Below are 24,243 nucleotides of genomic sequence, written 5' to 3'. Positions count from 1 at the left end.
TACTAACGAACAAAAGGATATTAAACTCCGCTCCACTTGGGAGGATAGGAAGGAAGACAAGAAATATTTGCTTCAAGGGGAAAAGGAATTTAACGAAGATTGTGAACAGGCAACAAACGTAAGTGAAGTATAACCACAAGCAAAAGTCAAACTCATCGTAAGGAATAGTTTGTATATTCATAGGAAATGGTGAGTATTTTAGGCTGGAACCGGAACCTAATTAATAAGTTCTACAGTGAATGGCCTTTTTTAAAAATCATACTTCAAAAATCATATTTGATAAAATCCTTTCGGTTGAGAGAATAATTCAGGTAGGATAGCATTGTATCTCACAGGGTAGATGATTTAACAAAAGTCGCTTTTGTCATGATATACAAGTCAGGTCTCCTTGTAGGTGTATTCCGAAGTAGAGTTTGCGGCAAGTGGCAAATCTAAGACTATAATATTATCATAAACGGGAGTATAATCTTACCTGAATTCTGAGCGGCATTTTTTCGGTTTACCTGAAATAAAAGGAAAAATAAATAAATAAATTGGAATTCTACATATATATAGGAAATGAAGCATTTAATGAACAGACAAGGTTAAAAAATGGGCTTTACTCCCGAGAATTGTCCTCATATCTTCATAAGTTGCAGAAAATTTAGAAAAAAGGGAGACAAAACTGCTCCTCGTATGATAGACTTTTCAACATTTGAGACTCTTAGTATCAACATAGTACCTCCGTTATGGTATCCGTTTGTTCTGGTGAGAAGTACTACGAAATTTCCTGTCCTGTAACATGTATCGTCGGATTCGCAAGGGACCTGGTTTCCGCTTGGCCATCATCGGACTTGCCTTAATCGGACAATGAGGAAAATTCGTGATATTTAGGGACCTTGCTTTTTCGGCGATATCTCCTGTTCCCGTCATCTAATCGTCAAAATTCTTATATTTTCTAAATCATATAGCTGCCCCACTTGACGTCCTCAGTGTACATAACTAGTCTAGTCTTCCTAGCGTTTACCGTGTGTCCATTGTCGAGGCAGCAACTGTGGGTTTCATGCATTCAAGCGGTCACATACTGTGTCCGAAAACTTCTGGACAACCAATATGCGGATTTTCTCCACTCTAGCATGAGACGGATCCAACTGATTAACAACGGTTCGATTCTATGCTGTCTTGCCGCATCACAAATTGCCGCGAATGAGGCATAATTGAAAGCACCTTCGATGTCCATGAATACGCCGAATAAGTAGTATTCTTTTTCGGACAGTCTTTCCAATTTTGCCGTGAGTTCATAGAGTGCTGTGTCCGTATATTTGCCTTTCTGGTAGGCGTGTTGCCTATGATGAAGTGGCCACTTAGGAATGTATGTATTCCTTATGAACCTATCTACTAGTCTTTCTAGTTTTTTTAGTGGAAAAGACGTTGGACTGACCGGTCGGAAGCCTTTTGCGTCCGTGTAGGTGGTCTCTCAGTTGATGGCTGTATGCATCTGTCGGTCCGGAGATAAGATTTTGGATCTGCCTGGAAAGTGCACGTCAAGCAAATGGTTTGCCATTTCTTCATTGCTTTCTGTGTACCTCCCGCTCTGTAAACGTAAATAACCCAGCTTCTGGCTACATTCTTTAACAAGAATCCGCTTCAACTTTGAGGTTGTCTCAAGAGAGTTAGTCTCTTCGCAAAAGTGTCTCCATGATAGTCGTTTAGCCAATCTTATGCTCTTCTTTAGAGCCTTCTGCGCCTCTTTATAGCAATTCCAGCCAGCGGCTGAATTACACTTCAGAGTACGAAGTATCCTTGTCGTTCTTTTCTCTTTTGCCAAATCCGAGTTCCACCATAGTGTTTTACCCTTCTTTGTCGGAGCCGGGATTTTTCAGCAGAATCTTGTGTTAGACAATTCCTAAGTTTGCACAATCTTCTCTTTTGGGCGAAATATTCTACACCAAAAATGACATGCGGTCAGAATGATGGGAAAATTTTTAATTCTTCGTATGTCGTGCTTTTTTGGACAATATCTCGCGTAGTTACCGTCGTGTAATTAAAATACTTGAATTTCCTAAGTGTGAACAATCGACCCTTTTCAGCCTCTTTGCGAATCAAACGACATTCGAATCAAAGCCATTCGTGGAACTCCATGGCCAGAAAAAATTTCTTGACTTTGAAAATTTGTTTTCTCGAGGTGTCCATACCCACCATATCCGCAGTTTTTAATCTTAGAGTCAAGTCAAGAAGTCTAATGAAGCTCCGGTATTTTTGGATGGCGGCTCCTCATACTGGAATCAGGCAACTCTCTCTTAGAAGACGGGGAAAATTATATCGAAATGCGGACCGCTAAAATTGACAGACCTTTGGTTTTTTATAATCTCTAAGGACCGCCGGTGAAGAAAATTTCCAATATTTCAGGATTAGTGACTTTTGGCGATATCCGGTGATATTCGATCACCATCACAGGAAAGGCGAAAAATTTGCGTTATTTTGAGACGTATTGTCAAAATTCTTGCATTTCCTGAACCTGAACAATCTTTAGCTTTGAATGAAATATCTCCCGTGGAAATTAGTCGGCTCCGAATTTTTGGCAACTCTTGCAGCACGCATCTTTAATTATGATATTCTCTGGTAGAATTGACCTGCCGTAATTGGCTACTTTAAGAATCTTGAAATTTTGCATTATTTCGGTACCAAATTTTCTGAGCGATATTTCACGTCACGCTTCGTCAAAATCAAGTATAATCGATTTTTGGTTAATTTGAAAATTAGATGGATTATTCTTTACTAGAACTGCGGTATCTCGTACCTTTTGGAACTCTTGAATTCGAATAACCTCCCATTTTGATTAAGATATCCTCTGCTAAGATCGGACACACTTCGATTATCAGCTATTTGCACTCCTGAGTAACAAATCAAAGAAGTGGGGTATTTTCAAGGGGTTTGCCACTATCACCAGTACAGGAAAGTGGTGTTTCTTTCCCTCTTACGTTACCAGCAAAGTTTACTATGCCTTGCACCATGAATGGTATAATGACAGAGCAATAATGTTATGTGGACAAGTAAAAGTGAAAGTAGAAAAAGCCGCGATCTCGGCGCCCCGGACAAGAGAGAGGAGAACCATGACTGATTGCATTCTTCTCCTTTTCTATCTTTCTCTTATTGAAGAGTTTCTTACGGGGTTCGCTATGGGGCGTTATTGGGAAATATCAATTTTCTTAGCTAAAATACTGACCACAAACGCTCGCTGAAAAATATACTAGAAACTGCACGTTTCGTTACGTGTTAATGCATCTTATTAGGTTTTACGCTAAAATTCAAAAGCAAAAGTACTTTTAAATGATTTAAACAAGTGTGAAATCCAATATGGACTAACTAGATAAAAAATTAGAAAACCTACGAACATACAACTTCTACTTTAACTTGGGGCATCGATATCTCAGTGCAAATCCCTGAGAATCGGTCAATTATTTTTGACTTTCCAGCATAGTCAGCCTTGTTCAATAGATTTTTGTTAACCAGCCAGTCGGCTTTTTCGCAACACTGGTTGTTGTTGCCCACCGACTTAAAAACAGTTTTCTCTTGCAATGCTGAAACTGTACATTAAGTTGTCCAAATGGCAGCAATAAAACGATAACAATATTAACGACTAAAGATTGTAATTAAACTTTTAGCAAGTGGTCCAGTAAAGAGTTTTAGGGCTATTGTTCATGGTGAATTTTTATACAAATATTTTAAAAGTGTTTATAATTTGTTAATTTAGCTGAAATGAGATAAAAGTTTTCCCAGATGAATTCTCTGTATACTATATGGAGAGGTTCTTCCAAATATAGATTATACTGATCTAAATTTTGAAGGGTTCCAAGTGCTTATTTTGTTAAATCCTGCTGTTAAACTGTGGGATCACAGCAAGTGAAAGTATGCAGTATCAAATAGACATGCCTTTCGATTTCTACGGCTTTATTATTCTGTACGTCAAAAACAATTCCAAAAAATTCACTATTATGATTATTGATTTCAGCCAGCCAAGACTTAGCGGCAAGTTCAGAAGTCGAAAAATATGCATTGTCATTAACGCGATTAGTAAACACTCTTCACTTCGTCGCATATCTGAGCATGATATTGACAGAACATATATTGACATTTGCATCACCGAACACAGTGCATCTTCGCACAACAGACAAAATTTGAATTTTGTCCAATTTTTTGTGTGGTATACAGTATACTATTTTGATGCATCTGATCTGCTAGATCGGTAAGATAGTAACGCCCTCTCCTTCATTTCCAGCTATTTTTCGGCTCCTCTCTAGAGATGATATGGATAAACTGACTTCTACAAAAATTTGCTGCACTACTAAAATATTTAACGGAAAATTCGGTGTTTGAATTGTCTTATTTTCTTCAATACTCTTTCTTTCAGATAGCTGGATGTCCTCAGCAAAATTGACTAATGACTAATTTTTCTTGAAACCGACGTTTGAGCTGCATTTTTGAAGAAAATACATTGATTTGGATACTATCTAAATTCAACGCTATACCATAGCTTCCTAGTTTTCGATGTGAACTCATAAGTGGAAATACATGTAACTATGCACATAGCACAATGACAGAACAGGACTACGTTACAGGACATAATTCCTAGGATGTCGTATTCAAATCACTCACAGCACATGGACATTAATATCTGATATCAATTTTCTGGGTATGTATTGATAGCGATGATTCGTCGAACAATTATCAAAATTTAAGATGACATTGAATAGTGTCCTTCCTATGATTAATCACTTGCGATGTCCTGGGACGTGTAATAAATACGACCGAAATTTTCCGCATGAGTTGGTGTTTTTTGTTCTCAGTTAACCGAGAAGTTATGAATACATTTAATCCTGATACATCCTTAAAGGCCTTCCATGGATAGAAGATGCTAGATTATATCGTATATGTTAAACATTATATAATCCATTTAAAGGAAGCAAACATTATAAGGGTTATTAAATAAAATATTGATTGGTAAATTAAAATATTTAAATATTTTTAAAGTTACAATAAAATTGTATTGTGAGATTGTAAATATGTTTCCAAAAATCTATTTGCAAGCAGCCAAAGTTTGGAATATTTCAGTCAAGAATTTTAAAATTGCATAAATAATTGTCCCGGAGAACCCGGAAAATTATTTGCACATTTTTCTCCCCCGAAGTTGTTAAATTATCTGGATATTCGCGTTGTTTCGAAAAGTCTTGATTCAATAGTGTATCTTCTAGTTCTTTATGGCAGATAATGGGGGGCGACATTGGAGTTCACAAAATGACGTGAGTTTCGAACATGAAAAACAAAATTTGTTTAAGAAAAAAGATGTACCTTTCGAAAGGTTCGCCAAATTATCCAGAAACCTGAATGGCGATAAGACCTCTGAAGTAACTTGTGATTATTTTGCCAAAGGCTTAGGGATATGTTTCATTCGTCAGGAGTATTCCTCTCCTTATTCCATTCATTCCCTTAAGAAGTGGGACATGAAAACCCTAGTAGGGCTTTTGACGGGACACTGTTCCTTAAACTACCATATGGAAAAGATTGGGGTAGTGGTTTCGGCTATGTGCAGCCAATGTGAGGAGGAGGAGGTGACCGCCCTGCACTTTTTGTGCAGCTGCCTGGCATCCTCAGATCTCAGACGAAGACACCTTGGCAAGGTTTTTTTCAATGAAGAATCTGCACACTCTCTGCCTCTGGAGAATGTTCTCAGATTCGCTAAAGCCTGCGAACACCGTAGGCGGGAAGCCGTTGAATAAACAGCTTACAGGGAAGTACAATGGGTCTAACAGTGGCCTGAGTGCTCGGAGCTGCGGCTGCCCCCAGTTAACTAAACTAACTAACTCCATTCATTCATTCTGAACCTAGACCAATCTGTGTTGGACATACAATTTTAGGATCTAACCTGTGTGCTCCAGTACTGTCTAAAATCCTTTCCCCATTTAAGAATTGCAAGGTTCTGAAACCGCACTCACTTGATGACAGACCGGACCAGTTGGAAAGCAACTTACTCAGTTTCTAAAGAAGGGAAAGACGGCTTTTGATTCCGTCTAAGATATAAATAACGCTTCTCCCGGGGTAGAAGTTAGCCAACGTCTAATGAGTTGCCTTTGACTTGGGCAAACTCCTAAGTCGTCTTTCTTGTCATTGTAAAGTACACTCCAAATAGTGTCCTATTCTGTTTAAGAGTGATAAATGTCAGGGACAGATAAAATTAAATCGTACAGAGTAAATTTTCTGGAAAATACTCCGAGAACAAAATAAAGCTCCACCAGGACCAAAGTCATGAAAAAAAATGTAATGAAATCAAGGACAAAGGAAATTTTACAGGAAAATTCGACATTACAACTAGTGTTCCAGTTTGGGTGAAAACATCAGTAAGAGCTAGTTTGCTATACGTCGATCATAATGAAACCGTTCTTTCCTGTTGCACTCTAAGTAGACTGTGTTGTCGTCCAATTCAACCTAGATGTTTTTAAGTACTGGGGTGGACAAGTCACCCGATGTGCCACTTGTTTAAAGCTCTCCCCAAGGGATGTTCGTACTCTCTCAGTTGGAAGCCGTTATCCTATCTGCGCTCTTTTCAAAACCTTTGTAATTTGTAATTTTGTAATTTGTAGTACCATCAATGCCATATCCAGAATGTAGGGCACACATTCCTCATCTAACTTTAATGAGAATCAGCTTTTGGCTTGCCTTAATAAGGCACTTCTAATGTCTCGAAGTCCGCAAATTAGATATCCCTAACATCTAGCAAGTGCTTTGGCCTATGATATTTCTATGGGTTAAAACTGATCGTGTCCATATTTGCTGCCACTATCAAGAGCACCGTGTTAATGGAACGCGGAAATTGCAAAAGTTGAAGTCAAAATCGGAGAAACCCACCCTATCCCTTGATATCATCAACATCAACGGCACAACAACCAGTACCTGGTTTAGGCCTGCCTTAATAAGGAACTCCAGACATCCCAGTTTCGCAAAGAGGTCCACCAATTCGATATCCCTAAAAGCCGCCTGGCGTCCTGGCCTACGTCATCGGTCCATCTCAGCCAGGTTTTGCCTCGTCTTCTTTTTCTACCATAGATATTGCCCTTATAGACTTTCCAGGCTGGATCATCCTCATCCATACAGATTAAGTGACCCGCCCACCGTAACCTATTGAGCCGGATTTTGTCCACAACCGGAAGGTTATGGTTTCGCTCATAGACTTCGTCGTTATGTAGACTACGGAATCGCCCATCCTCATGTAGGTGGCCAAAAATTTTTCGAAGGATTTTTCTCTTGAACGCGGTCAAGAGTTCGCAATTTCTCTTGCTAAGAACCGAATTCTCCGAGGAATACATGAGGACTGGTAAGATCATCATACAATAAGAGCTTTGACCCTCTGATGAGGCGTTTCGAACGGAAAAGTTTTTGTAAGTTGAAATAGGCTCTGTTGGCAGCCAACAACCGTGCGCGGATTTCATCATCGTAGCTGTTATCGGTTGTGATTTTCGACCCTAGACAGGAGAAATTATTAACGGTCTCAAAGTTGTAGTCTCCTATTTTTATTCTTCCCGTTTTACCAGTGCGGTTTGATATTGCTGGTTTGTTGGTTTTTGGTGCTGACGTTGCCACCATATATTTTGTCTTGCTTCATTGATGTGCAGTCCAAGATCTCGCGCCGTCTGCTCGATATGGGTGAAGGCAGTTTGAACGTCTCGGGTCATTCTTTCCATGATGTCCATATCATCAGCATAGACCAGTAGTTGGGTGAGCTTAAAGAGGATCGCACCCCTCGCATATACATCAGCGTCATGGATATCCATATTCCAATAGTTTTTCCATCGCTTGCCGCAGAGAGAAAAACTGATCTGTTACTGATTTGCCTAGAACGAAGACTCTTTAGTATGGGCCAATGATGTTCTGGGCTTATGGGGCAAGTAAATTTCTGACCGTCTTTATGATAACGTTCTTCAGGTGATTGTGAAGATCATTTGTTGATGCTTCATCTCCAGGATCTCTGTTGACTGCAATTATTATGGCATCCATTTCCATCTTATAGGCCTTGCGGAGGGCTGTGTTGTGGGTGGCTTCATTGTTAACTTTCACCTGATTGTCAGATTGTCCCTTGATAAACTTGACACTTAATGCAAGAAATTAAATGCGGACTATTGAGAAAACCAAAAAGGACTACTTAAAGTGGGTCTGCGAAGAGCCAGATTGCCACCATAGAAACGTATGCACAAATCGAGAATGTCGTTACTTTCAATAGATTACAGCACGAAATTTTTAAGACATGTCATTCGCTGAAGGGAAATACTGTGTAAAAGAATTAGACTCAACCCAGGGTCGCACTTTTCTGAGTTGAAACCATATTATCCAACTGCTTATCGCGGTGAAAATGTCAAACTATATCCTAAGCATCGTCTTTAAGTACTTTTCACGGCCTTTATCTATGTTAACCTTTAAAGGGAGGTTCAAAGACGAGAAGACAGACGTTCCGTAGGTGTCTGTTCCTGCTCCTCTGCTGCGTCAATTCAAGGTTTCTTCGCTAGATTAGTAGATAATGTCGGACTAGCATTAGCATCTCGTTACCCAAAATAAACTGGAATTCATGCAAACAAGGCTATTTGGACAACCAATATATCGGGCTCCAGCTTGTCGAGCCAAAAGCCAAGATTATACTCCAACAGGTCGGTAGAAACAAAGTGTAGTTAAAGCCGGCTTCAACGAACATATCATCGGCTGTCGGCTGCTGTTGAAATATCTAGGAATAGTGTTTAATTCAAAGTTGAGCTACGCCATTATTAAAGGATTGGGTAACCATCATGTGTTGAACAGCTGGCGATTACTTTAAACATAAACCATCACGTCAGTTCTAGGAAAATCGAAGAAGGAGGACATTTTTCCTTTTCGCTGGAAAGTATCAAGTCTTGCGCTAATTAGTAAAGATAAAGGAGCTCCTGTGCTGCTGCATACATATCGACCCCTCTCTATGGTTGCCGCGGCCGGGAAAGTGCTCTAAAAGCTCATCAGTAGTATGTGCTGCCGTGGAGTTATCTGTAAAGTCCGCCATTTGTATACATTTCGGCCTGTCGGTTACGCCGGAAAAGCCCGCTTCACCAGTTGAACTAAATTTACCATCCACCGGGAAGTCGTAACATCATTAGTTTAATTCTGGACGTGAAAGGACTTGACACGAGAATTTGAGATATATTTGTGTGTGAGCATTTATCCAAAATGTTCACTAGCGATAAAGATGGCCATAAAGTTCTTGCTTATAGTCTAACCAAACATGAAATCCTCGCTCATAGCCTAAACAAACATATCTGGTCGGTTGACCGAATCATTATTCATTCGATCACCGGTCGCTTAAAGACTGCAAACTGACAGGCCAGGGCCTCCCATTCACGTTACGACCAGGCAAATGTGAACAATTCAGGCGTAACTGACAACCAAACTGTGCGTGGATGGCGGGCTTTAGACAGTTCGATTGTAGAGCCGGGAGATCTACGGTGGACGCGGTCATGGATATTGTGGATGCAGCTTATCGAGCGCCTATTACGATGAGTGGTACTCCTCATAACGCTTAACTGATATTAAGCACTTTAATTCCTTAGTAGGGAAATGTATGCTAGGTATACTAGGAGCTATCTCTGACAGATATTGAGGGGTCATCTGAGAGATCGCTCCCTGCGACATAAGACGCTAGAGAGCCAGAATGGGATGGAGGTCATGTGGGAGGTATCCACACTACGGCCAGATCTCTAGAACGCATCTTACGATAGTCTGTTAAGACTTGACATGCCAGAATGGGTTCGTCTGGTCGGATATGCAGCTGGTGTCGCGATACTTGTTGCCGGACGCACTGATAAACAGCCGCAAAGCAGACTTGTCATATTGATGAAAAAAGGATCTCCACCCTGCGTGTCACGTCAATGGGTGACTTGATGGTAGACTCAGATACAATGGTTAAATATTTTGGATTAGCGCCTGCCTTGAATATGAGTTTTTTCGAGAAGTAAAAGCAGCAGCGGACAAGGCTTCAATTGAAACTTCGGTCTTAAGTCGGGTAATGGCAAACGTGGGAGATCCTACATCTGACAGGAAACATCTTCTAGTAAACGCAACGTAGTTCATTCGAATGTATGCTGCGGTGATATGGACTGATGCTCTTGACAAGGAGATGCATCGTAAGAGCCTTGCACAAGTGCAAAGTTGTGATCCTTGTAGATTTCGTCTACCTATTGTGCTCCGGTTATCCGTTTTAACTGCACAAGATTGAGAAGGAACGATCCTCTCACTGTGCAATCTGCAATAAGGTTGTGGACGGTGTTGATCACACCTATTCTTCTAATGGAAGGAAGGATAAGATTCGCCAACATCATGCAGACACAGGGGAGCTCTCTTCGAACAACATTGTCAAAGAGATACTGAGGAGATGAAGCCGTTTTACTCATTGCATTAAGGTTCTTCTTGTTTTGAAGAAGATATATCTCGACTAGTAGAAGGATTGAATGACAGAGGTCTCGTTGAACTAGCAATTCTCTTTCACTCCTCTTCCGTTGTAAAATATCAGATGGTTCCAGGCTACCTTTCTGGAGACAAGGAAGTGCTTAGTTGATAGTTCGCCAGCAAACCGTTCTGGGAATCCAACAGTCTGTGTTTAAAAGCATTCACTTCCTCAGCCAAAAACAAAAAAAAATGGAAGAGAAAGCAATTTTGACAGGGAGCTGGAATTCCGCTTAACAGCGAAGAATGTACCTTATCATATTTTCAAATTGGAAGCGGGGTGGGTTATATATGGTCACAGTAGTAACTTTGCAATAATTCATATTTTGGAAGGCAGCAGCAAGGAAAGTTACGCTCAATAGACGAAATAGGTTTAACAGTGGTAAGGTGCTTCATATACCATATGAAGCAAGACCAACACAGTAGCCCTGAGTAAAATAGGTGGGAATTCATCCGGAAGGAGTTTGGCATGTCCATTATAGTATTCCCTTAAAAAGCGAGTAGTCAAAGCAGTCAAAGAGGCCTTATATCACTTAGAAAAGGATTCAATAAATATCAATCAATCAGTTGGTGATGGAGTGATTCTATGTATGGATAAGACTCCAGAGGAAAGTGTTATGAAAACTCTTATTGTGAGAAATCTTTCCAGCCTTTTGTATGAAAGGTGTGAATGGAAGACATTCAAAAGTGATTCAAAGAGGACAACTACCTGCCCAGAAGTTGAATATATTAGGTGGTCAATGTTTTCGCTATGGTGACCTAACGTGAAGTGGTATGGTAAGTGGATATCCGGAAAAATTCAATTAAGTGCGCAAAACAATTATGGTCACCATATTTCTCTTTTGATTTTTATCAGCATCCACCTATTTGCTGTTTATCCCTTTTTGTGATATAATGTTTTGACACATTGACCCTGAGTAGCGAAATCGAGAAGCTAACGCTCATTCATCTCAGTCTCGCTTCTGCATATTCCAGGATAACTATCCAAAGAGACTCGAATTCCTCATTCGGTCATTCATTGTTGTCAGAACAAGAAATTGGATGAAAAACAGATAGTTACTGTCACCCACAAAACAGACACCCATAACTTAAGGGGCAAGGAAATCGTCGCAACCAATATTAATACCATACCACAGATCTCAAGTCTGAAGGCACCTTAAATTATTATAAACAGCCAGTAAAAGATTTCAGATTTAAATCTTCGTTGAAACCTGATCTGCTTTCTACTGTCTAGGATGATATCTTTATTAATAAGATTCAAATGAAAACTTTACAAGACCTTATCCTATCTAACCATTATTATGGAGTACCAACCTGAATTAGATTATCAGCTTCGAGCTGAACATTCTAATGCCCGAAACTGATAGGTATGTGATCGGAAGACCAAATGAACTACGCCTTGCTAAAGGTTAGGATGTTTAGTCCAACAGTTCCTCAATAGATTCGAAAATGATATACGATTGATTCCAAAGTTTAGTTGAAGTACCAATATGGAAGCAATTATCACTTGCGATCAGCTTTTGGTCATACGCGATAACAATCACTAGAATTTATCCTAGGTTTTCTCCTTTACGAAAACCCTGGCCGCTCAACTCTTTTTACAATAAAAGCGGGTTAAGGATCGATTTTTAAGAACAAAATCTATACATTCGATTATTGGTTTTAGCATGCATATAACCACAGGATCCCGATGAAGAAGCGAACACTAGAAGAACTTAATATTGAGTTTGAGTCTAGATATATCAAAATTCCAGAATCCCAACCTTGGAGCTCCTTATCAGAATATTAATGAACATTGCCTCATACGCCAATACGCCAATACGAAACAAACATCACGGAGGCGTTCTCGCAGGAGCTAAACATATCTAAATAATTCGCCCAATGAAGCTTTGTTGATGTTTTCCAAAAATCTTCAACCTAAACACCACAAAGATGGTAAGTATCCGTTCTGGGAAATGTATTTTCGGTAACTGCACCTAAGAATATTGATATTCTCCGAATCTCCCAAAGCGGGGGTTGAAATAAATTCCCAGAACAATATTCGAATCGGGTAAGTGACTTTTAAAGTGAAGGTCAACCTTATAATTGCGTACTTTTGCCTCAAGCAATATCTGAAAATTTCTCCAATTTCCATGGATTGAATTCCCATTGGAGTTTCTTGTATGTATTTTCAGACGACAGGTGTTCAGGTAAGTAAGTTTTCGTCTTGAAACTTTCACTAATCAATGGGAAAATTTTAAGATTCGGATATATAGGGATAGGTCCTTGGGCGTATAGTAAATCTGGCTGTTATTCATTTATAGTAGGCAGAATACCTATACATATAATATCAATTTGCCCAAACCTGCATACCTACTATTTCACAAATTACCTTTCAGGCTCTTCCCTACTCTAGAAATCGTATGAAAAATGAGGATTTTATGGACCTCCATTCGTGTATCCTTTGAATATTTCCAGCCATACGCAATAATTTTCAGCAGGTACCGCAATAATCATTTCCATAAACATATACATATTGGATATGATGATAAAAATAATCAATAATGTCTACACCCATGACTTTTGCGGAAGCTATTCTGTTATGCTTAAAGTTAGCTGGAGGACATCGATATCTTGTGATGTTTTCAACTACAATTTTCCCTTAAAACTTTTTAACATCGCTTCGAAAGTTAAGGATATATTTTTATACATTTTCCGCGTCTTTTTGCTTGAGAAATGTGGATCGTATCATGCTTTTCACACTTTCCTACGTCAAATATATGTACATAAGTAGTTCTTGCCAAAACTTCCGGGAATGCTTTCCTTATTGGTTCCTCCTACCTTTACCATTAACCTCAAATGAATTAACAATTTTTGTATCTTGTTTCACTATATAATCGCAAACAATATCAAACGAGTAAACTGGGGGGAGTAGTTTAAAATTTCCAAAGTGTTTTAGCTGTCGAAAGGATTCTAAGAACAAGAGATGGAATTAGAACCTCACTAAGATGGGAAGGTTTTCGAAAGAAATTACGATGAGTTCAGAAGTAATTTTTTTAGGATTTGAAAGAAAGTTTCAGTGTAACAATGTTGATATCTTGTGATAACATTGGACTGAAGTTATATAAGGGATTAGCTCAAAGGGATATTTTTAATGGCAGGATAAAAAGGTCATTATACAACAAGAAAAGATATTCTGAGGGGCAAGTATGAATCTAGGTGACCTGAAAAAAATGCACTTAAAGTGAGATCAGGGACTGCAGTATTATGGCCTGCAGTGACTTCTGAGAAAAAAAAAACAGAGTAAATAAGTTAGGAAACCGAAATATAGGCGCTTCAGGTATGAAAGGTTCTGGGTATTTCTTTTATAAAAATTTGTGAGGGACATTTGTCGCATTAGTAACTAGCACGTAATGCATGCATATATTATGTGAGAATATCCACTTTCGTGTGATACTGACATTTAAAGTCTTGAATTCGCACTGAAAAGACAACTTTGACCTATTATAACTTTGTTAGGAATAGTGCGATTTCCACCAAACTTACTAGGATCATGGTCTGCATTATATGAACTTAAGAGAAGTTTTGTAGTCAATTACTAAAAATTATTACTATTATTAACTTTATTTGAATAGATATCGGTATGAGGGTATTTCGGAGTCTAGGCACCATATAGTGGCAGCCTCCTGATTTCTTTTTAGATTTTTCGTTTGGGTAGTTTCTGAGAATGGGTCCTTGAAAGAAATGATCATTTTCGACCCTCCGCACTCCCCATCTTTCCAACAAATGTCAAAATTAAGACCAGTCAGACAACAATTGCATGTTTAGAACATATTGAAGAGCTTGTCTTCAAACAATATGATTATCAATTGCCAGGACTGTATAGAGAAAATCCGGAGCCGGGGTGAAAATTATGCGGAAAAATGTGTTTCGGAGTGAAAACTATCTGTGGTGAACATTATTCGTGCCCTCCTGTTATATCATTTTTCATTGAAATTTATATTTCGGGCTTTCGAGGAAACTCTGGCCCCCTTTCCACCCCCCGCTTGTCAGGCCTGTCAATTGACGTTGCATTCTCTTAGAATCAACTTGTATTCGGGCAAACCATATGGAAAGCTGCTCTCATTAGTGTCATAAATTTATTATTAGGGAATATGAGAAAATCTGTGCCGAGGATACTTCAGGGGCTGTAGCTTATCAACATTGATTTCAGCTTGAAGAAAGATAATTTTAAAATCAACGACAAAGCCATACAAAAAGAATAAATTCGTAATAAGCTAACAACAGCATACAGAAACACGAGAAGTGGGTTTAGGCAGCTTGTTGCAGAAACTTAGGGCAGAAGGGGCTATAAAGGCTGGGGTAGAAGGTCTTCTCCCACCCCTTCTATTCATCAGATTGCTTCTGGTTACAGTAAGAACATGCCGCACCGGCTCTTGAAACAGAAATTCAATTCCCACGAAAAAGAGAGAATTTGCATCAATCAATTCGTCTTCCGAAAAGATTTACCCCAAAGGAAAAGGTTATGGGTTAGTTATATATTTTCCAATTGAAATATATGGTTTCGTTCAGCAAAAAAACAGGTTTTCAAAGGTTATCAAAAAATTGGATAACTCCAGTACACCGAAAAGTGCTGGAAGAAGTTTCAGTTCAAGACCTGTAGGCGTGTAAAACAAACTCCTACCAAAATTGATTCTATATCTGTCTGTCAGTCTGTCGCTAAATTTACTGTGATGAAGTCAAGCGAGAAAGTTTATTGAAGCATTTCATATATAGGGAATGACACGATTACCATTAAATTTAAGGAAAATATCCAATGGAAATTGTATGATTATTGCTTAATAGAATTTATAATTGATTCCTGTAGAAATTATTCCTGTAGAAATTTATAATAATAAATCATCTCTCACCTTCATCCTAGAAATAAAAGCTTATACCACAACACAGGCCGATTCTGTGAAGTTTGGTAAGAATTGTACTATTATTTACAATATTAGAGTAGATGAAAGTTGCCAAGAAAGATTGACCAAAAATAATATTTCCGCAAGGAGAATAGTTTAACCCAACTTTGGATACAATCCCTCGGCAAGGTGACAATCGAAATTGCCAACGATATGTAGGCAGAGGAAATATCACATCGGACATCGCATCCTTCTGAATTCCGTTTGACTATGAGTTATTAGATTCCAAGTATTGACTTCGCCTGTTTAATCATTCAAAAGTGGGAGGAAAGTATGCGTGTAACTCTTTCTTTCTTTGATTCGTGACGCGCTTAGAGTAAAGGATTATGCATGTTTTTTCCTTTGCTCTCATCCTTTTAAATGGTTATACTACCATAGACAGCACCAGGTAACTGAACGGCGAATATTTCGGTTGTGAAAATAACGTCCATTGTTGGGTTTTTCATTTCATACACACGGCTACACACGGCACTCAACCCTTAAAAAGTAATGGCCCCTCAAATTCGGATTTTTTATATCATCATGGTAAAGTTTAAATTTTCAACCCTACACCGGGAAGAAGAGAGGATGAAGAGGATATGAAGAAGAAGGAAGAAGGTTCCCTCTTTCTAATCTCATTGAAGAAATGAAGCGCATTTCCTCTCATAGCACCTCAAAGTGAGGATATGTTTATGTCAAAAGGGTAGGGTTTAACTTCAAACCCCAACCCCGGAACGGTAAAGGAGAAAATGGGGGAGGAAGCTCTGTTGGAAAATTGCGGCAGTCAGCCTCCTTAAAAGCCTATGAAGCAACATTTCTGTTTGAGAATTGGGGACCGGACCAGTTGGAAAGCAACATACTTTCTCGGTTGTGCTCCACGGAACCCTCATCCTTGGGCAAGCACCCAAGTTGCAAAACATATGACTTGTGGTTTCGTCCAGGGCAGAGGCAACTCATCAGACGCTGCCTCACCTCTGCCCTGGAAGCAGCGTGACCGAAGTGGTTACAAGTTGGCATTTCTTCTACTCATTCACAATGATGAGCAGTTGAAGAGGTAGAAGGAACATTTCAGTACGGTCCTTAACCGAATGAGATCCTGTGAAGTCACGAATCTTGTGAATGAAATCGTTAGTTACGGTAACATGAGGATACGAACTGCTACTCCTGCCATTAGTGCCCTCAAATGGGGTAAAGCCGGTGCGCTTAATACTTTCCCTGCAAAGCTATTGATCGATGCTCTTGTAGTTTCTACAGCTCTGCTACTTCCTCCTATATGGAAACACTGGGAGTCCAAGACCTTTCCCAGGGGATGGTCGCTAAGATTCCAATACCAGATCTTGAATGCAGCAATTAGAAGGGTGTTTGCGTCCTACCGCTGTCGCAAAAATTATCGTTAAAAATACACCCGGAACATATGAATGAACGTCTTGAAAGCTTGATTAATGGCGAACACGCTGGTCCCCACTGTCGATCTCTGCTTCACCTGCTCTTCATCGATTTCGAGAAGGCTTTTGGCAACGACAATAGAAAATAACTCTAGAGTACCCTAGGCAGGAGGGGCATTTAGGGAAAACTAACAGGTATTATCAGAGCAACATCTGATTATGCAAGATGGCACGTAATCCATCGAGGCAATATCTCAGATAAATTTGGGGTCCAGTATCTCAACACCAAGATCAAGGGAAGACTGTTTTGTGCTAATACTCGTTTTGTGCCACTATATGGGAACAGCAAACGGAAAATTACCACCACTGTTACTCAAAAGCTCACTGTGGTCCACTGGCCTGCATAATTCCTTACGAAGAACTTCGCTGGACCACAGGCTAATTACCCAGCTGAACAAAAGGCGGAAGTGGCAGTGAATAGATCTGGCTTTAAGGGAGGGTGACAACTTCATTTCTGGCTACGTCATGCAGTGAAATCCACACTATCACTGGAAGGTTGACAAGTGGGCTGCCCCAGGAGCACATGGCGTAGAACTGTGGAAAACGAGTGCAGGCATCTCGGGAAGTCCTGGAGGACGATGAAACGTGTTTCAGCGAACCACAAATAATGGCCTATTATGTTTCATTAAGGGGCAAATGGCAACTAGATTATATGGGAAAATAGAAATAATCTAGTCATCCTTCCAACCAGACAAGAAATTTTTCGTGTAATGTTACTTCGGCTCAGTGTCGAATTACTTATTTGGTCTAATCAAAGTAGCAATTCCAGCGCTTTACATGTAAGTCAACCTATGATATGTACATTGCAGGCAGGTTGAGTATTAGAAAGGCAAATCCACGGAGACAGCACTCCGTCAGTTTAAAATCAAAATAAAAGAAGCGATATCCGAAAAGAAGTACGTCTTTGGCGCATTCATGAACTTTGAAGGTCCCTCCAATTATTCCTCCGAGGGAGGGATTTGCATGGCTGCAATAATAACACGGCATCAATCTGTTATTAATCAAATGAATTCTTGATACGCTGGGGTGGAGAAAGATCCATATAGTTGCTGGGTGGAAGTTTAGTTCTCCCTCTCCCCTCTCCCTCTTTAGCTATTGCTGCTGGGGCACACAAAAGTATTAGTACAAGCATTTGGGAACCATCTAGCCATAATAGTTATCAGCAAGTTTGAAATACAGCATGTGGCCGATTTTCACAGTTAGCGACTCCGTAATCGACTTACAATGAATACTAGGAAGGCAGACATACGCTGCCCATATTACCGAGCGTGGAAAACTACCTACTGCAGAAAAGGATTGCAAATAAACTGGACTCGGGAGTGTTTTTGGGATAACCGATTATGGAACTGGCTCATCTTCTCGGAAAGATGATAGCCTTCCAAGCGGAGATATAAGTCAGGTTCGCAACATTCGGATCTGTTTCAGCAGTGGAGCAGCATTATTAGCGCTTAATAGCGACACGATAACAAGCCAGAGAAGGTGGTGGAGCTGCCAAAAGTTGCAGATGGAACTTGATCGCCTGAAGGGAACATTCTGGTTGAGGGCACTTAGGCACTCGAAAATTGTAAGCAGGGAGGAGGTTGACAGACTGGATTGTCAATGTGAGCCCGCATTTCGCGTTAGGCACAGTCTACTCTACTCTCTAGCTATTTTCACTGTCCATTAAGAAGAAGAATAAGAAAACTAGAGGAGGAGGGGGCGACACTGTTTCTTAAGCTGCTACATGGAAAAAATGTGTTCTGTTTTTCGTTATATGTAGCCAACATGAAGAAGAGGAGGAGGCGGTCCCGGTCTATTCAGATTTCGGACAAAGATACCACGGAAAGGTTTTCTTCGACGAAGAATTTTCTGCCTCTGGTAGATAAGGTCGTTGAATAGGGGAATTTAAGGGATAGTACAATACGACTAATAAAAATCAACGGCGTATGCATTTGAAGGTGTTACTACTCTAAAATTGTATAATGTAATGTATACCGTATTTCGGTAACCAACTGCCTATATTGGAAATTATATATATGAACCAAAAGTTTTTATTTTAGTTCTGTTTTAACTTAACATTTCACATTTTTTTGTACCATAAATCCAAATTTATTAAGGCATAAACCTTGGCCCCTGGTAGCTCGTGCAGTACTATTTATATTGCTATCAAAAATTCAGGAGCTCCAAATGGTTAGACCACTGACAAAGACATCCGAATGTATGGCCAAGTTATAGTGGATGTTTACAGGGAAATATCCTGCTTTGATCTTTAGGAAGCGCATGCTTTTGACGTAGCTGAAATTCTTCCACGACTGGTGGTCAATCTGGTCCATGGACACAGCTTCAACAATGTAAATCAAGACGAAAATGGGTACCATTAATTTTTCCCCTCTGAGAGCATATAGGGACGTAGAAGCAGAGACAACAATTTGCTAATAGATATGTTGAAGCTTAAGCTTAAGTCCTATACTTCGAAACATAAGGGGTTATTTCTGTGAAGATCCTTTTTCGCTTTGCCTGGACCTTTAGTTTTTGGGAGCTCGGTAAACACATAATTACGATTTTTTCACCACATATTCAATAATATCTTGAAAGACTGAACGACATGGAATCAGGTGTTTTTCTGGTGTTCAATTAGTTGGCCCTTGACTAAGCTTGTTAAAGATATCGAAAGGTGAATTTTTGGCATATTGGTGAACTGTTTTTGAATATTTTCGAGTTTTTTTTCAGGATTTTTTCAATTTAAAAAAAAGGGCTCCCAACAATTATGCTAGTTTACGGAATGTAGTGAATAAGACATTGAAATTTTGAGGGATCGTGGCAGGGTCGGATGTCATCTTCATGATAAAGATTTTGTTAAGGTGCATTTAAATGTCGCCGAGTGCCCGACGGGGTACTTGAAATACTTTGATTGTTTGACGCTGTATTTTCGCAATGCCGAATATTGGACAATCTTTTAGATACAAAAAAAGCTGATTTTTCCAGCCCGACGTATGCAATGATCCCCTTAAATTTTATTGGTTGCTAATTTATGGCCTTAGTAAAAACGAAATGAAAAAATTCCGGTTTACCCCCCCATTTCATGTTTCTGACTCTATTAATTTTTGAACGTAAACTGATATTAGCAGGCCTGCCGAGGGCAAAGGGTGAGAAAGCGAAATTCCTGAGAAAACTCCAGAATAGAAATTTTAATGGAAAAAGCGATAACAGAGATCCCCTATAATTTTCACTAATGGTCTAAATTTTTCGCTGAGTGTAATTACACGGTATCTCTAGCGATTAATTATTTAAAATAATAAAAAAAAACTTGATTTTCCTTTTCGCTAGTGTTGATTTTTATTTTGCAAATACCGATATTTCGGGAACCACTTGTTCCCTTCATCAGTGCTAACGAGTCCTTGACTACACTAGCGAATAGGAAAAACAAGTTTTTTTTTATTATTCCAAATTTTTGGCAAAATTTTCACCCCGGGCTCGGGTTTACTGTTTACAATCTAGACTAGCACCTTTGTCAAAGAGGTGATATTAGCGATAGCAAGGGCTGATTAAAGTTTTTATCCTACTAAAAGAAGAAATACCTTTCTACTCAAATTATTAACCATCCTTTATTTGCCTTACGAATGGCTTGCTGTGATCCGATCCACTTTACTATTTGCAAATCCTTTGAAGCTAAATTCTGAAAAAACCGCGAGGTACTCCTTTATTTAAACTCCAAGGACAATGAACCCAATCCGAGAATACCTTTGCAACACTTTCACTGTTTCAGATTTTGACGAGCCCCATGTGAGGTTTGGATCAGAACCTTGCTATTGGTAATATCACTTTAGAAGATCTTGATAGGACTGCGGCTCAGATCGAATTCAATACATTGTCTAATTGTTAGGAGGATACCAATATAATTTTTGTGGTTCCTGTTTTCTTTAGATTTACCAATCCTTATCGAAAGTTCACTGATCAAAGTAATACTGCGATATCACTTCCTTCTAACACTGAGTGGAACACTTTTTTACAAAATATGCCAAGCAAAATTAAAACTATTCTTAATAAAGTACTACATCACATAATATTTTCGGTCTCCTTGCGAAGGATTTCGCATGCAACTGTGGAACCTACAGTTCAGTTCAATATTCCCGATAGTTGAAGATAGGATCGGAAGACATGTGGGGGTATGACAGTTAGACAAAACACAAAGTTCAAGCGCACTTACAGCAAGGACAGAAAAAGAAGAACAATTTATATCCTTTTCGAAGGATATTAGCAAAGAGTGCAACTGGAATTAACCTTGCCGATATGATTGGAATCCACAGATAAAAAATGAACTGAATTGGAGCTAGCATTTGTGTGGTAAAATTGTGAAGATGTTAGCAAGTGATCTTGAATATTTGATGTTCAGAAGGGGTCCTGAGCAGATACTGGAAAATAAGGATTTGTTGTGAGTAAATCCTGGGAAGTCTTATTTTAGATATTGAAGCTATCTTGGAAGCCCACGATTACATAAATTTGCAACTGTTTAAAATAATTTTAAATTCATCACCGCGAATTGTGTTACTTCAGGAGGTCTCATACTTGGATGTACTGGCAAACGTATTCCTTCTGGAATATTTGAGGAGTCTCTTAAGAAAAATGCTTATAAATCTAGCCTGCAAACTAGAAGGATGAATTTCCGTCAAGCTTCCCTCTGGGATGCTTCAAAATTTCCAAACAAGAACGTATCTATATACGTAACTATAAAAGTTGTATAAATCTCTCGAGCAAATCATCAAAATCGGTAGGTGGAGCTCAAAAATATTTGTCTCCAAAAATCAGCAGTTGCCCCTACTAACCCATATTTTTAACGCTGATTTCACTTTCCTTGCCTAGATCAAGCACCCACAGGCGAACTTATACATTCTTTTGAATGCAAATAAAACCGATTATACCAAAAATGAGAATCAGTGCTCCTCTATCCCAGCTAATTAACGATCCAGAACCACACCATCTCCCGATCATATTACATGTGCGTTCAGCTCAGCATTTTTTTGTTTAAATTTTTGATTTTTTCATTCCAATTTGGCATCTGTAGGTCCCCACTGACAGGCAAAAAGAAGACCGAGCTTACGTCATTTTACCAAAAATAGAAAATATAATTCTTGGGAGCGATCAAGTCAAGCACTCAAAAGTTAACAAAAATATAAATTTTGAATACTTATACTTACGCATTGATGTAGTTATAGAGCGCGTTGTCAATGATTACTGGCTTGTATGGAAAAGGTTTGAAAAAGCACCGCTGCGGTCTCACCAACCCCCGCCCCCGCCAGCTTTTCTCAATTTGCTGGAAGTAAGGAGGCGGAAATCCGTTCTGCACTTGTACAGATAATCTGGCCACCAGTTTTTGAGAACTTTCCGTTTGAGCGGGTTTTATGGTAATTTTGCGATGGGGGCTGTCTCTAGGATCATTTCTATGTTTTTGGGTCTTAATTCTATTAAAAATCGAGTTAGGCGTTAGATTTAAAGGGTCGCTAGTCCGGCAAGTCTTTACGCATGAAAATTGTTCACTTAGTGCACCTTCCGCGTTGCTGGTCACTAGTAGGACACTCTTCCAGCGGGTCATCTTCAATCCGTATCTAATCCAGAAAACTTATACCGTCACTGTCGCACAGATGATTAGATTATCAAACAAACAAACGCTTTTGTAAATAAACATCCGTTTTCGTGCAAATGGAACAACTTAAGAAATGAACTCAGAAGGAAAACTAAGATTTCCGCGATGCGGGGCGGAAAAGACTAAAACAATCTTAACATTTTTTTGGGCTTGAACTGAGGCAACTTAAAAATGTGCGCAGTTGTATATTTTATAACCCCCGAAACCCGACGACGAAGAAAAAAAATTTCGTAGATTTGGACTTGGACATGTTTTGTGTGTCTCTCGTATGTGTGGGTCCCATTATTCATATGGGGCGGCTCAGGTTGGTGGCGGGCAAAATTGTATCGCAGAAATGAATCTCAAAACATGATTTATATTTTTATTCGCCTACATAATCGCACTTGATGTCGTCCCGGTCCGTTCACTTTGCGCGGCTGGTCAGCGTTCTTTTGCCGTTTTGGAGTCTGTTTCTGGTCAAGTCGAACTGTCTCCGGAATTTTAGTTCAAAAATAGATACAAGTATCTTTTTCGATCCTTCTAGTTTTAATGTAAGGATGAGGCCTTTCAGCAGGATTCGCAGGATACCACCGCCAATATGCCGTTCTATAAACCACTTCCGCTCTGTTCACGCCTTCGGTTATTAACTTTAGTCCAAATTTTGAACATTATCAAGGAACAACTTTATTTACGTTTATTTTATCTATTCGGATGGAAGCTATCGAATGTCTAGTTTGTCTACACCAATTAGGAGCCACGAGTAACGTATGATATCATTCATCGGCGATTTACTTGATGGCGTAGTCACTGAATCAACTGGGCGACCGAGAGTACTATCGAATTCACTAAATTTGAGAAGTAAAGTGGCCGGAAAAAGACTAAGCCCGGTACTGGGACAACCCGGACCGGTCCGGTGAGGTCATAGTCGTGCGAAGTCCCGAGACGTTCTGTTGCAGTTGAATTCGCGTTTGGGGTCAGATTAGCTGGCCTCAGGTGAACTGGTCGCTACCGTTGGAAGCATCCTCCGGTTCCACAGTGAACTATGGCCACGACTCAAACTTTGGCAGGTCAGATTCGAAGTATCTAACACCTGGTCGTCGCTGGCGTGCTGGTGGTAACCAGCGCGATATCAAAGTATGACCGAAACTACAACCGGACGTCGTGGGAACGTTATCTCGACTAAAACAGCGGATGGCTCCACAGCTCCACGAGCCGAAAAGACTTAAATGTAGCCATGCCATATGTGAGCTCCATCGTCACCGTCGTCAAAGCTTACCGCGGAAGAAAACTTTGGGGCTTTCAACAGAGTCGACGTCGACGCTCCCCCGAAGACGATTTGTGGCTACTTTGGCAACTTCCATTCTGGCTATACAAACTCCTCGTTTTCCACCCGTTCCTCCATCATCCGTCTCCGGTTCGGCGGTATCCACAATCCGTTAGTCCGCCCGCCAACGGGTTAGCAGAGTAGAACACGCTTTCCGATGGCGCTAGTGCATTTCAGGTGTTACCGATAATATTGAAAACCGTAAAAGATACAAAAGTATCTGCAGCTTTGCATGGTTGGAATAGCTTTAGATTGTTCGCTAAACGTTGCTAGTGTAGCGTTGGCAGTTGGCTGAGCTGAATACGATTTACTTGATGCGGATTTCAGTGGTCAATGGAAGTTGCCTGTTCGATAGTACACTGAAGCGTTTTCACGAAATAAATATTTAAGGGAATCATATGAAAGTTACTGGTCGACTTTGAACATATCAAAATTTATTACAATACAACATTCGATTAGATTAGA

At 39.7% G+C, this 24,243-nt stretch overlaps 1 protein-coding gene across 1 annotated transcript; it reads right to left on the bottom strand.

Annotated features, from left to right (window-relative positions):
• Positions 1 to 467: 467 nt before the first annotated feature.
• Positions 468 to 23,845, bottom strand: LOC119655158. Its single transcript, XM_038060905.1, has 2 exons — positions 22,030 to 23,845; positions 468 to 503 (listed from the first exon to the last, which is right to left on the bottom strand). Exons 1-2 carry the CDS (start codon positions 22,422 to 22,424, stop codon positions 500 to 502), a joined length of 399 nt encoding a protein of 132 aa, XP_037916833.1. The 5' UTR covers positions 22,425 to 23,845; the 3' UTR covers positions 468 to 499.
• Positions 23,846 to 24,243: the final 398 nt, after the last annotated feature.

The sequence above is a fragment of the Hermetia illucens genome, chromosome 4 (assembly GCF_905115235.1).
Source record: "Hermetia illucens chromosome 4, iHerIll2.2.curated.20191125, whole genome shotgun sequence".
In the NCBI taxonomy this organism is placed as follows: Eukaryota; Metazoa; Arthropoda; class Insecta; order Diptera; family Stratiomyidae; genus Hermetia; species Hermetia illucens.
Note: the sequence above shows the minus strand (reverse complement) of the source record. Positions and strands in the feature narration are given on the sequence as shown.